Source organism: Phyllobates terribilis, unplaced genomic scaffold, assembly GCF_046119375.1.
Source record: "Phyllobates terribilis strain yellow unplaced genomic scaffold, ASM4611937v1 Scaffold_9__5_contigs__length_417890890, whole genome shotgun sequence".
In the NCBI taxonomy this organism is placed as follows: Eukaryota; Metazoa; Chordata; class Amphibia; order Anura; family Dendrobatidae; genus Phyllobates; species Phyllobates terribilis.
The window spans coordinates 147,403,094-147,417,693 of NW_027362769.1; the positions used below are offsets into that span (position 1 = coordinate 147,403,094).

The window sequence follows — 14,600 nt, forward strand, 5'->3', positions numbered from 1 at the left end:
CAGACCAGCACCCTTCATTTGCACTGAACAACTGTACTCTTATAAGAACGGACAAATACACCTACATGGACCTGGAAATTCACCAGTCAGGGAGCTTCAATCGAGCCATAGAGACCCTGAAGGACAAGGTCTGCAAAACTTTCTATGCCATCCGAAGGAAACTCTGCCATAAGAAGCCGCCAGTGAGGGTCAGGCTAAAAATCTTCAATGCCATCATCTTCCCAGTCCTCCTGTACGGCAGCGAGGTTTGGGGTCCTTACACATACCCAGACTGGTCAAGGTGGGATTCCAGCTCAACAGAAATATTCCACCTTGAATTCTGTAAGCACCTTCTCCAGGTCCATTGGAGCACCACCAACAGTGCATGTCAGGCTGAGCGGGGCAGATTCCTTTTACACCTAGCAGTCCTGAAGAAGGCACTGTCATTCTGGGCTCTCCTACATAGTAGCAATCCAAACTCCCATCACCATAAAGCCCTGCTACATACAGGTGGACCACCCAAACCAGGACCCCCAGAACAGCTCACCCAAACCAAACTGGACCAAAACACCAATCACAGCAGCCTGACAAAAGCCAGAATCAGGAAGATGGTAGACGAGGGCCAGGAGAGATACGTCAGTGACTGTGGAAACTACATCAACGCTTCACAGAAACTGACCAAGTACTGGAGTCTACAGAGAGACTACAGACTGGCTCCATATCTGGAGAAACTCCCTCCCGGACCCCAGAGACCGCCAGATCCTGAGCCAGTATTGACTCAGCGCCCACAGTCAGGCCATCGAGTCCGGCCAACACAGACAGAGGGAGGACAGACTGTGCCCACACTGTGACCTGGATGATGAGACCCACTTCCTGCTACACTGCACCAAATACTCAGTAGTGAGGGACACGCACTTCAGGAGAATCTCCCATCTCTTCCCGGATTTCAACTCCATGAAGGAGGAAGAGAAAACATTTATCCTGCTGGGGGAAGAAGAGAACGCGGAGGAGAGAGCAGCACAGTATGTGAGCGCGAAGGAGAGTACAGCACAGTATGTGAGCGCGGAGGAGAGAGCAGCGCAGTATGTGAGCGCGGGGGAGAGTGCAGCGTAGTATGTGAGCGGGGAGGAGAGAGCAGCGCAGTATGTGAGCGCGAGGGAGAGTACAGCACAGTATGTGAGCGCGGGGGAGAGAGAAGCACAGTATGTGAGCGCGGAGGAGAGAGCAGCGCAGTATGTGAGCGCGGGGGAGAGTGCAGCACAGTATGTGAGCGCGGGGGAGAGTGCAGCACAGTATGTGAGCGCGGAGAAGAGAGCAGCGCAGTATGTGAGCGCGGAGGAGAGTGCAGCACAGAATGTGAGCGCGGAGGAGAGAGCAGCGCAGTATGTGAGCGCGGGGGAGAGTACAGCACAGTATGTGAGCGCGGGGGAGAGAGCAGCGCAGTATGTGAGCGCGGAGGAGAATGCAGCGCAGTATGTGAGCGCGGGGGAGAGTGCAGCGCAGTATGTGAGCGCGGGGGAGAGTGCAGCGCAGTATGTGAGCGCGGGGGAGAGTGCAGCGCAGTATGTGAGCGCGGGGGAGAGTGCAGCACAGTATGTGAGCGCGGAGGAGAGAGCAGCGCAGTATGTGAGCGCGGGGGAGAGAGCAGCACAGTATATGAGCGCGGAGGAGAGAGCAGCGCAGTATGTGAGCGCGGGGAAGAGTGCAGTGCAGTATGTGAGCGCGGAGGAGAGAGCAGCGCAGTATGTGAGCGCGGGGGAGAGTGCAGCGTAGTATGTGAGCGGGGAGGAGAGAGCAGCGCAGTATGTGAGCGCGAGGGAGAGTACAGAACAGTATGTGAGCGCGGGGGAGAGAGAAGCACAGTATGTGAGCGCGGAGGAGAGAGCAGCGCAGCATGTGAGCGCGGGGGAGAGTGCAGCACAGTATGTGAGCGCGGGGGAGAGTGCAGCACAGTATGTGAGCGCGGAGAAGAGAGCAGCGCAGTATGTGAGCGCGGGGGAGAGTACAGCACAGTATGTGAGCGCGGGGGAGAGAGCAGCGCAGTATGTGAGCGCGGCGGAGAATGCAGCGCAGTATGTGAGCGCGGGGGAGAGTGCAGCGCAGTATGTGAGCGCGGGGGAGAGTGCAGCGCAGTATGTGAGCGCGGGGTAGAGTGCAGCGCAGTATGTGAGCGCGGGGGAGAGTGCAGCACAGTATGTGAGCGCGGAGGAGAGAGCAGCGCAGTATGTGAGCGCGGGGGAGAGAGCAGCACAGTATATGAGCGCGGAGGAGAGAGCAGCGCAGTATGTGAGCGCGGGGAAGAGTGCAGTGCAGTATGTGAGCGCGGAGGAGAGTGCAGCGCAGTATGTGAGCGTGGGGGAGAGTGCAGCGCAGTATGTGAGCGCGGGGGAGAGTGCAGCACAGTATGTGAGCGCGGAGAAGAGTGCAGCACAGTATGTGAGCGCGGGGGAGAGTGCAGCACAGTATGTGAGCGCGGGGGAGAGAGCAACACAGTATGTGAGTGCGGGGGAGAGAGCAGTGCAGTATGTGAGCGCGGAGGAGAGAGCTGCACAGTATGTGAGCGTGGGGGAGAGAGCAGCACAGTATATGAGCGTAGGGGAGAGTGCAGCACAGTATGTGAGCGCGGGGGAGAGAGCAGCGCAGCATGTGAGCACAGGGGAGAGAGCAGCGCAGTATGTGAGCGCGGGGGAGAGTGCAGCACAGTATGTGAGCGCGGGGAAGAGTACAGCACAGTATGTGAGCGCGGGGGAGAGTACAGCACAGTATGTGAGCGCGGAGGACAGTGCAGCGCAGTATGTGAGCGCGGGGGAGAGTGCAGCGCAGTATGTGAGCGAGGAGGAAAGAGCAGCGCAGTATGTGAGCGCGGAGGAAAGAGCAGCGCAGTATGTGAGCGCGGGGTGAGTGCAGCACAGTATGTGAGCGCAGAGGAGAGTGCAGCACAGTATGTGAGCACGGGGGAGAGTGCAGCGCAGTATGTGAGCGCAGAGAAGAGAGCAGCGCAGTATGTGAGCGCGGAGGAGAGTGCAGCGCAGTATGTGAGCGTGGGGGAGAGTGCAGCGCAGTATGTGAGTGTGGAGGAGAGTGCAGCACAGTATGTAAGCGCAGAGAAGAGAGCAGTGCAGTATGTGAGCGCGGAGGAGAGTGCAGCGCAGTATGTGAGCGTGGGGGAGAGTGCAGCGCAGTATGTGAGTGTGGAGGAGAGTGCAGCACAGTATGTAAGCGCGGGGGAGAGAGCAGCGCAGTATGTGAGCACGGAGGAGAGAGCAGCGCAGTATGTGAGGGCGGGGGAGAGTGCAGCACAGTATATGAGCGCGGAGGAGAGTGCAACGCAGTATGTGAGAACGGGGGAGAGTGCAGCAGAGTATGTGAGCGTGGGGGAGAGTGCAGCGCAGTATGTGAGCGCGGAGGAGAGAGCAGCGCAGTATGTGAGCGCGGAGCAGAGAGCAGCGCAGTATGTGGGCGCGGGGGAGAGTGCAGCACAGCATGTGAGTGCGGAGGAGAGAGCAGCGCAGTATGTTAGCGTGGAGGAGAGAGCAGTGCAGTATGTGGGCACGGGGGATAGCGCAGCGCAGGATGTGAGCGTGGGGGACAGTGCAGCGCAGTATGTGAGCGCGGAGGAGAGTGCAGCGCAGTATGTGAGCATGTCGGAGTGAGCAGCGCAGTATGTGAGCGGGGGGAGAGTGCAGTGCATTATGTGAGCGCGGGGGAGAGTGCAGCGCAGTATTTGAGCACGGGGGAGAGAGCAGCGCAGTATGTGAGCGCGGAGGAGAGAGCAGCGCAGTATGTGAGCGTGGGGGAGAGAGCAGCGCAGTATGTGAGCGCGTGGGAGAGTGCAGCACAGTATGTGAGCGCGGGGGAGAGTGCAGCGCAGTATGTGAGCGCAGAGAAGAGAGCAGCGCAGTATGTGAGCGCGGAGGAGAGTGCAGCGCAGTATGCGAGCGTGGGGGAGAGTGCAGCGCAGTATGTGAGCGTGGAGGAGAGTGCAGCGCAGTATGTGAGCGCGGAGGAGAGAGCAGCACAGTATGTGAGCGCGGGGGAGAGTGCAGCACAGTATGTGAGCGTGGAGGAGAGTGCAGCACAGTATGTAAGCGCGGGGGAGAGAGAAGCGCAGTATGTGAGCGCGGAGGAGAGAGCAGCGCAGTATGTGAGGGCGGGGGAGAGTGCAGTACAGTATGTGAGCGCGGAGGAGAGTGCAGCGCAGTATGTGAGCACGGGGGAGAGTGCAGCGCAGTATGTGAGCACGGAGGAGAGAGCAGCAGAATATGTGAGCGCGGGGGAGAGTGCAGCGCAGTATGTGAGCGCGGAGGAGAGAGCAGCGCAGTATGTGAGCGCGGAGCAGAGAGCAGCGCAGTATGTGAGCGCGGGGGAGAGTGCAGCACAATATGTGAGCACGGGGGAGAGTGCAGCACAGTATGTGAGCACGGGGTAGAGTGCAGCGCAGTATATGAGCCCGGGGGAGAGAGCAGCGCAGTATGTGAGCACGGGGGAGAGTGCAGCGCAGTATGTGAGCACGGGGGAGAGTGCAGCGCAGTATGTGAGCACAGGGGAGAGTGCAGCACAGTATGTGAGCGCGGTGGAGAGTGCAGCGCAGTATGTGAGCGCGGGGGAGAGTGGAGTGCAGTATGTGAGCACGGGGGAGAGTGCAGCACAGTATGTGAGCGCGGTGGAGAGTGCAGTGCAGTATGTGAGCACGGGGGAGAGTGCAGCACAGTATGTGAGCGCGGGGGAGAGTGCAGTGCAGTATGTGAGCACGGGGGAGAGTGCAGCACAGTATGTGAGCGCGGTGGAGAGTGCAGTGCAGTATGTGAGCGCGGGGGAGAGTGCAGCACAGTATGTGAGCGCGGTGGAGAGTGCAGTGCAGTATGTGAGCGCGGTGGAGAGTGCAGTGCAGTATGTGAGCACGGGGGAGAGTGCAGCACAGTATGTGAGCGCGGGGGAGAGTGCAGTGCAGTATGTGAGCACGGGGGAGAGTGCAGCACAGTATGTGAGCGCGGTGGAGAGTGCAGTGCAGTATGTGAGCACGGGGGAGAGTGCAGCACAGTATGTGAGCGCGGTGGAGAGTGCAGTGCAGTATGTGAGCGCGGGGGAGAGTGCAGCACAGTATGTGAGCGCGGTGGAGAGTGCAGTGCAGTATGTGAGCGCGGTGGAGAGTGCAGCACAGTATGTGAGCGCGGGGGAGAGTGCAGCACAGTATGTGAGCGCGGGGGAGAGAGAAGCACAGTATGTGAGCGCGGAGGAGAGAGCAGCGCAGTATGTGAGCGCGGGGGAGAGTGCAGCACAGTATGTGAGCGCGGGGGAGAGTGCAGCACAGTATGTGAGCGCGGAGAAGAGAGCAGCGCAGTATGTGAGCGCGGAGGAGAGTGCAGCACAGAATGTGAGCGCGGAGGAGAGAGCAGCGCAGTATGTGAGCGCGGGGGAGAGTACAGCACAGTATGTGAGCGCGGGGGAGAGAGCAGCGCAGTATGTGAGCGCGGAGGAGAATGCAGCGCAGTATGTGAGCGCGGGGGAGAGTGCAGCGCAGTATGTGAGCGCGGGGGAGAGTGCAGCGCAGTATGTGAGCGCGGGGGAGAGTGCAGCGCAGTATGTGAGCGCGGGGGAGAGTGCAGCACAGTATGTGAGCGCGGAGGAGAGAGCAGCGCAGTATGTGAGCGCGGGGGAGAGAGCAGCACAGTATATGAGCGCGGAGGAGAGAGCAGCGCAGTATGTGAGCGCGGGGAAGAGTGCAGTGCAGTATGTGAGCGCGGAGGAGAGAGCAGCGCAGTATGTGAGCGCGGGGGAGAGTGCAGCGTAGTATGTGAGCGGGGAGGAGAGAGCAGCGCAGTATGTGAGCGCGAGGGAGAGTACAGAACAGTATGTGAGCGCGGGGGAGAGAGAAGCACAGTATGTGAGCGCGGAGGAGAGAGCAGCGCAGCATGTGAGCGCGGGGGAGAGTGCAGCACAGTATGTGAGCGCGGGGGAGAGTGCAGCACAGTATGTGAGCGCGGAGAAGAGAGCAGCGCAGTATGTGAGCGCGGGGGAGAGTACAGCACAGTATGTGAGCGCGGGGGAGAGAGCAGCGCAGTATGTGAGCGCGGAGGAGAATGCAGCGCAGTATGTGAGCGCGGGGGAGAGTGCAGCGCAGTATGTGAGCGCGGGGGAGAGTGCAGCGCAGTATGTGAGCGCGGGGTAGAGTGCAGCGCAGTATGTGAGCGCGGGGGAGAGTGCAGCACAGTATGTGAGCGCGGAGGAGAGAGCAGCGCAGTATGTGAGCGCGGGGGAGAGAGCAGCACAGTATATGAGCGCGGAGGAGAGAGCAGCGCAGTATGTGAGCGCGGGGAAGAGTGCAGTGCAGTATGTGAGCGCGGAGGAGAGTGCAGCGCAGTATGTGAGCGTGGGGGAGAGTGCAGCGCAGTATGTGAGCGCGGGGGAGAGTGCAGCACAGTATGTGAGCGCGGAGAAGAGTGCAGCACAGTATGTGAGCGCGGGGGAGAGTGCAGCACAGTATGTGAGCGCGGGGGAGAGAGCAACACAGTATGTGAGTGCGGGGGAGAGAGCAGTGCAGTATGTGAGCGCGGAGGAGAGAGCTGCACAGTATGTGAGCGTGGGGGAGAGAGCAGCACAGTATATGAGCGTAGGGGAGAGTGCAGCACAGTATGTGAGCGCGGGGGAGAGAGCAGCGCAGCATGTGAGCACAGGGGAGAGAGCAGCGCAGTATGTGAGCGCGGGGGAGAGTGCAGCACAGTATGTGAGCGCGGGGAAGAGTACAGCACAGTATGTGAGCGCGGGGGAGAGTACAGCACAGTATGTGAGCGCGGAGGACAGTGCAGCGCAGTATGTGAGCGCGGGGGAGAGTGCAGCGCAGTATGTGAGCGAGGAGGAAAGAGCAGCGCAGTATGTGAGCGCGGAGGAAAGAGCAGCGCAGTATGTGAGCGCGGGGTGAGTGCAGCACAGTATGTGAGCGCAGAGGAGAGTGCAGCACAGTATGTGAGCACGGGGGAGAGTGCAGCGCAGTATGTGAGCGCAGAGAAGAGAGCAGCGCAGTATGTGAGCGCGGAGGAGAGTGCAGCGCAGTATGTGAGCGTGGGGGAGAGTGCAGCGCAGTATGTGAGTGTGGAGGAGAGTGCAGCACAGTATGTAAGCGCAGAGAAGAGAGCAGTGCAGTATGTGAGCGCGGAGGAGAGTGCAGCGCAGTATGTGAGCGTGGGGGAGAGTGCAGCGCAGTATGTGAGTGTGGAGGAGAGTGCAGCACAGTATGTAAGCGCGGGGGAGAGAGCAGCGCAGTATGTGAGCACGGAGGAGAGAGCAGCGCAGTATGTGAGGGCGGGGGAGAGTGCAGCACAGTATATGAGCGCGGAGGAGAGTGCAACGCAGTATGTGAGAACGGGGGAGAGTGCAGCAGAGTATGTGAGCGTGGGGGAGAGTGCAGCGCAGTATGTGAGCGCGGAGGAGAGAGCAGCGCAGTATGTGAGCGCGGAGCAGAGAGCAGCGCAGTATGTGGGCGCGGGGGAGAGTGCAGCACAGCTTGTGAGTGCGGAGGAGAGAGCAGCGCAGTATGTTAGCGTGGAGGAGAGAGCAGTGCAGTATGTGGGCACGGGGGATAGCGCAGCGCAGGATGTGAGCGTGGGGGACAGTGCAGCGCAGTATGTGAGCGCGGAGGAGAGTGCAGCGCAGTATGTGAGCATGTCGGAGTGAGCAGCGCAGTATGTGAGCGGGGGGAGAGTGCAGTGCATTATGTGAGCGCGGGGGAGAGTGCAGCGCAGTATTTGAGCACGGGGGAGAGAGCAGCGCAGTATGTGAGCGCGGAGGAGAGAGCAGCGCAGTATGTGAGCGTGGGGGAGAGAGCAGCGCAGTATGTGAGCGCGTGGGAGAGTGCAGCACAGTATGTGAGCGCGGGGGAGAGTGCAGCGCAGTATGTGAGCGCAGAGAAGAGAGCAGCGCAGTATGTGAGCGCGGAGGAGAGTGCAGCGCAGTATGCGAGCGTGGGGGAGAGTGCAGCGCAGTATGTGAGCGTGGAGGAGAGTGCAGCGCAGTATGTGAGCGCGGAGGAGAGAGCAGCACAGTATGTGAGCGCGGGGGAGAGTGCAGCACAGTATGTGAGCGTGGAGGAGAGTGCAGCACAGTATGTAAGCGCGGGGGAGAGAGAAGCGCAGTATGTGAGCGCGGAGGAGAGAGCAGCGCAGTATGTGAGGGCGGGGGAGAGTGCAGCACAGTATGTGAGCGCGGAGGAGAGTGCAGCGCAGTATGTGAGCACGGGGGAGAGTGCAGCGCAGTATGTGAGCACGGAGGAGAGAGCAGCAGAATATGTGAGCGCGGGGGAGAGTGCAGCGCAGTATGTGAGCGCGGAGGAGAGAGCAGCGCAGTATGTGAGCGCGGAGCAGAGAGCAGCGCAGTATGTGAGCGCGGGGGAGAGTGCAGCACAATATGTGAGCACGGGGGAGAGTGCAGCACAGTATGTGAGCACGGGGTAGAGTGCAGCGCAGTATATGAGCCCGGGGGAGAGAGCAGCGCAGTATGTGAGCACGGGGGAGAGTGCAGCGCAGTATGTGAGCACGGGGGAGAGTGCAGCGCAGTATGTGAGCACAGGGGAGAGTGCAGCACAGTATGTGAGCGCGGTGGAGAGTGCAGCGCAGTATGTGAGCGCGGGGGAGAGTGGAGTGCAGTATGTGAGCACGGGGGAGAGTGCAGCACAGTATGTGAGCGCGGTGGAGAGTGCAGTGCAGTATGTGAGCACGGGGGAGAGTGCAGCACAGTATGTGAGCGCGGGGGAGAGTGCAGTGCAGTATGTGAGCACGGGGGAGAGTGCAGCACAGTATGTGAGCGCGGTGGAGAGTGCAGTGCAGTATGTGAGCGCGGGGGAGAGTGCAGCACAGTATGTGAGCGCGGTGGAGAGTGCAGTGCAGTATGTGAGCGCGGTGGAGAGTGCAGTGCAGTATGTGAGCACGGGGGAGAGTGCAGCACAGTATGTGAGCGCGGGGGAGAGTGCAGTGCAGTATGTGAGCACGGGGGAGAGTGCAGCACAGTATGTGAGCGCGGTGGAGAGTGCAGTGCAGTATGTGAGCACGGGGGAGAGTGCAGCACAGTATGTGAGCGCGGTGGAGAGTGCAGTGCAGTATGTGAGCGCGGGGGAGAGTGCAGCACAGTATGTGAGCGCGGTGGAGAGTGCAGTGCAGTATGTGAGCGCGGTGGAGAGTGCAGCACAGTATGTGAGCGCGGGGGAGAGTGCAGCACAGTATGTGAGCACGGGGGAGAGTGCAGCGCAGTATGTGAGCGCGGGGGAGAGTGCAGCACAGTATGTGAGCACGGTGGAGAGTGCAGTGCAGTATGTGAGCACGGGGGAGAGTGCAGCACAGTATGTGAGCGCGGTGGAGAGTGCAGTGCAGTATGTGAGCGCGGGAGAGAGTGCAGCACAGTATGTGAGCGCGGGGGAGAGTGCAGCACAGTATGTGAGCGCGGTGGAGAGTGCAGTGCAGTATGTGAGCGCGGGAGAGAGAGCAGCGCAGTATTTTGATATTAGTGCACAGTCAATTACCTGATTTATGAAATATAGTGAATATCATCCATATCGACAGTAATATTATTCTCTTACGCTGCATATACTAATTTTTACCATTCAGTATAGAGGAGTCAGAAAATGAGCAGAGGGGAGATCTAAGGCCGGTCCGCTGCCTTATCAGCACAGGACAATCACTATTTTTGGCAGCTGGTATATTGTAAATGAGACAAACTAGGACAATCTGCAGCTACTGTATATACTGTAGGTCAAGGAACCTTCCAGGGTCAAAAAGTCCTAGCGGTAATGTAAATGGGTGACGTTTGTGGTGGATCTTGTTATTGGCATCAGGTGTACACGACATGTCCTGTGGATGCTTTTGATGGGAAAACCCTTCTGATCACTTTTATTCTGCATCTAACTTGTTTGTAAGAAAAATCAAAGAAATGATCCTGAACATAAGTTGTTTCTTGTTAATAAGAATCAAATATGTAATAAATATATAACAAATACATAACAAAGGAGAGAAAATGCAAATAACAGACAATTACCGGGAACATCTATAGTCAGAAAATTGTCAAACAGATTAAATAAAAGCTTGATCTTATACAAATATCCTAAGGATCATGTAAACATCGTGACCAAACCAGCCGGATCGCAGTCAGAACAGTTATGCCTCCAATAGCAGTAAGTACCAAGAATTTATAAGTCCGGCCACAACCAGAGAACCATTATCCTTGGCTTTGAAAAAAATAATCAAAAACCGTCCATAACCCATTGCCCACGTGGTGCCATAGCCTCAGCTCACATCACATTATCAATAATAATGGACACAACATTTTACAGTCATTTTCCAGTTTGAAATTTATCACAATTTCAGTCATGTAATTAAAAGATTTTTTAACATTTATTGTAATTTTAATTCCCATCATTCTTTAGTTCTGAAAAATGATTTTTTTTTCATCTTTTTTTTTTACTGTTTTCAAACTTTTAAACTTTTTTTTTTTTAGGAAGAAGCTTTTTTTTTTATCATTGTTTAATGTTCCTTGGGGGTAAGTTTTCTCCTTACGGAGAGTGACAAGCCAGGTCTGGCATGCCAGTATGAGGAGGCTTAAATGCTGTGCAATGCTCCCCTGGGAAATTAAATATGTAAATTGTTTCAACAGAGAGTAAGAGGACTTGACCACTAGTGCTATCTATTGGAAGTAGCAATTCTACAAGTCAATATCGATCCTTTAATGAGCCTTGTCACATGACTTAGGATAAATGCTAAATCAGAACTCGATTTGCAGACACAGTGTTTCGGGGGTATTGCCCCTCGTCAGTGCAAAGTATGAGATCTGATTTGTCAGGATGAGAGGCGTCAGGCCGGTATCTAAGGGCTAACGTTTCTCCTTGTGGAGAGTGGCATATTATGTCTGATTCTTATTGGGCTTTTATCCTAAGTCATATTACAAGGCTCGTCAAAGGGTCGATATTGACTTGTAGAATTTGTTACGTCCTATAAGGTGGCACTAGAGTTTAAGTCATCTTCCTCTCTGAAGAGACAATTTGCATATTTAAGGTTCCTTAAACTGTAATACTGCCCCCTATGGACAAGTCGGTAAAGTTCAACTAGCGGAAAAATATTCTGATACGACTGAAATTGCAACAATACAGTAAAGAAACAGATAGGGCTCAGCCACAATGACTGGAAGTGCTCTTCAATAAAGAAAGATAACTATGGATAGGATTTGCTGTCACCTGCAGAATATACTGTATCCATGTAGTAGGAAGAGTAGATGGCGACTTACCGGTAGTTTCCACAATACCCTCCAGGATGACGACAATCTCAAACTGCTCCGTTTGCATGGACCGCTGCGAGAGGTCATAGAAGGGGCTTTTTGCGTCAATCACATGGCAGATTGTGAGAGGAGAAACCAGGAAAAGCTGATCCGCCCCGGTGCTAAATCCTACATCTAGTTCAAGTTGATCGAGAGGGAGAAACTCGCCCTCCGGTGTCTGCCGAGACTGGAGAACACAGAAAGGAGAAGAAGATTAACACCCGAGTGACAGTTTTCATGACGAGCTGACATCACACTACATCACTGCTAAAAACTGACATTTTCAATTACATCAGACGCGGCCGTACTTTCTGCATTGTGGATTTGTTTTTCTTATTAACATGATTAAATGAAATATACAGGATGTGTTTCCTATCACTAAAGAGGTTTAAAAGGAAAAGTGTCGTCACAAAGTCACCTGTTTACATCAAGTTTTTGTGTTAGATTTTCTTTATTTATTTTCAAATTTCCGTATCACTATCTACAAAGTATATGACACTACAAAACAAAGAAATCTTGCAATTTTCAATCTGACTTCTAGGTCGTATATTACATCTTTACAGAATACATTTCAGTTTCATTATCATCATAGACAAGATTACAGTGAAGAGTAACATCTCTAAATACAATAGATAACACAGGATCCACCATTCACAATAGCTGATGTCACAGCTCACCTCCTCCCCCTCCTGTATAATGACTGATAACATCTCTATATACAGTAGATAACACAGGATCCACCATTCACAATAGGTGATGTCACAGCTCACCTCCTCCTCCTCCTGTATAATGACTGATAACATCTCTATATACAGTAGATAACACAGGATCCACCATTCACAATAGCTGATGTCACAGCTCACCTCCTCCTCCTCCTGTACAATGACTGATTAACATCTCTATATACAATAGATAACACAGGATCCACCATTCACAATAGCTGATGTCACAACTCACCTCCTCCCCCTCCTGTATAATGACTGATAACACCTCTATATACAGTAGATAACACAGGATCCACCATTCACAATAGCTGATGTCACAGCTCACCTCCTCCTGTAGAATGACTGATAACACCTCTGTATACAGTAGATAACACAAGATCCACCATTCACAATAGGTGATGTCACAGCTCACCTCCTCCTCCTGTACAGTGACTGATAACACCTCTATATACAGAAGATAACACAGGATCCACCATTCACAATAGGTGATGTCACAGCTCACCTCCTCCTGTACAATGACTGATAACACCTCTATATACAGAAGATAACACAGGATCCACCATTCACAATAGGTGATGTCACAGCTCACCTCCTCCTGTAGAATGACTGATAACACCTCTGTATACAGTAGATAACACAAGATCCACCATTCACAATAGGTGATGTCACAGCTCACCTCCTCCTCCTGTACAGTGACTGATAACACCTCTATATACAGAAGATAACACAGGATCCACCATTCACAATAGGTGATGTCACAGCTCACCTCCTCCTGTACAATGACTGATAACACCTCTATATACAGAAGATAACACAGGATCCACCATTCACAATAGGTGATGTCACAGCTCACCTCCTCCTGTAGAATGACTGATAACACCTCTGTATACAGTAGATAACACAAGATCCACCATTCACAATAGGTGATGTCACAGCTCACCTCCTCCTCCTGTACAGTGACTGATAACACCTCTATATACAGAAGATAACACAGGATCCACCATTCACAATAGGTGATGTCACAGCTCACCTCCTCCTCCTGTACAGTGACTGATAACACCTCTATATACAGAAGATAACACAGGATCCACCATTCACAATAGGTGATGTCACAGCTCACCTCCTCCTGTACAATGACTGATAACACCTCTATATACAGAAGATAACACAGGATCCACCATTCACAATAGGTGATGTCACAGCTCACCTCCTTCCCCTTTTGTACAATGACAGATAACACGTCTATATACAGTAGATCAACAGATGTGCTGTTGTTTTTTAAAGAAAATTGAAATGTTGTTGTAATCCTGCACATCCCCTTTAAATCCTCTGCTGCTGCAGCACAAACGGTGCTGTGCCATCTGCTGTAAATGCTGACATCCCAGGGCCAGTGATTGGCTGCAGTGCTCGTGGATCAGTACAGGTCGTCAATGCTGACATCCTAGTGATCGGTCAGGGACCTCAGGACTGGCAAGACTGAATCAGTGGGAAATTTAAAAAGAGAATAGATGGATGTGATAATTTAAGTGATTTGTTTTTAAACCTGGAAAAATGTACGGATTCATTATTTATTTCATTTTTTATTTATATCATTGAAAAGAGGAATAAGCTGAAAAGTCAAGAAGGAATATGGAGTAAGCATGGGTGTTGCCATTCCCTCTGTAAAGAGGCGTGTCCTTACACAGCCTGACACTGGCATCACTGATTGGACAATGCCAAACTGTGAAGAGACACACCTCCAACTAGTAACACCCAGTTGTCCATTTATTAATACATTTCTTGGAAGAATATCAGAAGAATGGTACAACACGGAGATGTAAGAAAAGATTCTCCAGGATTGTTATTTCATGAGTAATAGGAGAATTTGCTAAAGCAGACACATCGGGAGAGATAGCAGGTCCTGACGTAATATCATGAAAATACTCATCCTTTATCTACGGTATTGTAAGAATTGTGTAATGGGAACCAGCAGACCACAATAGTATGTGCAGTGCTGATCCATTCATGGTCTATGGAAGAGACAGAAAAAGCCAAGTGCCATTATTTTGTGGTTTCTGGAAAGCAAAAATTAAGGAAAGATAATGGATCATTTTATTTCACTGTCGAAGGGATTTGCAATCTTTTATTTCTCTAAAAATTCAATATTGGTAGTAGATAATTAAAAAAAAAAAAATAAATACAAAATAGAAAAAAATCTAAAAGAAAAATAAAGCATTGGGGTCGGATATTATACACCGGGGGCAATGGGGTCGGAAATTATACATCGGGGGGCAATGGGGCCAGATATTATACACCAGGGGGAAATGGGGCCAGATATTATACACCAGGGGCAATGGGGTCGGATATTATACACCAGGGGGCAATGGGGTCAGATATTATGCACCGGGGGGCAATGGGGCTGGATATTATACACCGGGAAGCAATGGGGTCAGATATTATATACCGGGGGGGCAATGGGGCCGTATATTATACACCAGGGGGAAATGGGGCCAGATATTATACACCGAGGGGCAATAGGGTCGGATATTATACACCAGGGGGCAATGGGGTCGGATATACACCAGGGGACAATGGGGTCGGATATTATATACTGGGGGGCAATGG

At 53.2% G+C, this 14,600-nt stretch overlaps 1 protein-coding gene across 1 annotated transcript in view; it reads right to left on the minus strand.

Moving 5' to 3' along the window:
• KCNJ3 (potassium inwardly rectifying channel subfamily J member 3) overlaps positions 1-14,600 on the minus strand; it is a 376,057-nt gene that overhangs the window by 334,054 nt on the left and 27,403 nt on the right. The window contains exon 2 of the mRNA XM_073647159.1: positions 11,242-11,458. Within this exon, the coding sequence (XP_073503260.1) occupies positions 11,242-11,458 (217 nt within the window). The remainder of the gene's footprint in view (positions 1-11,241; positions 11,459-14,600) is intronic.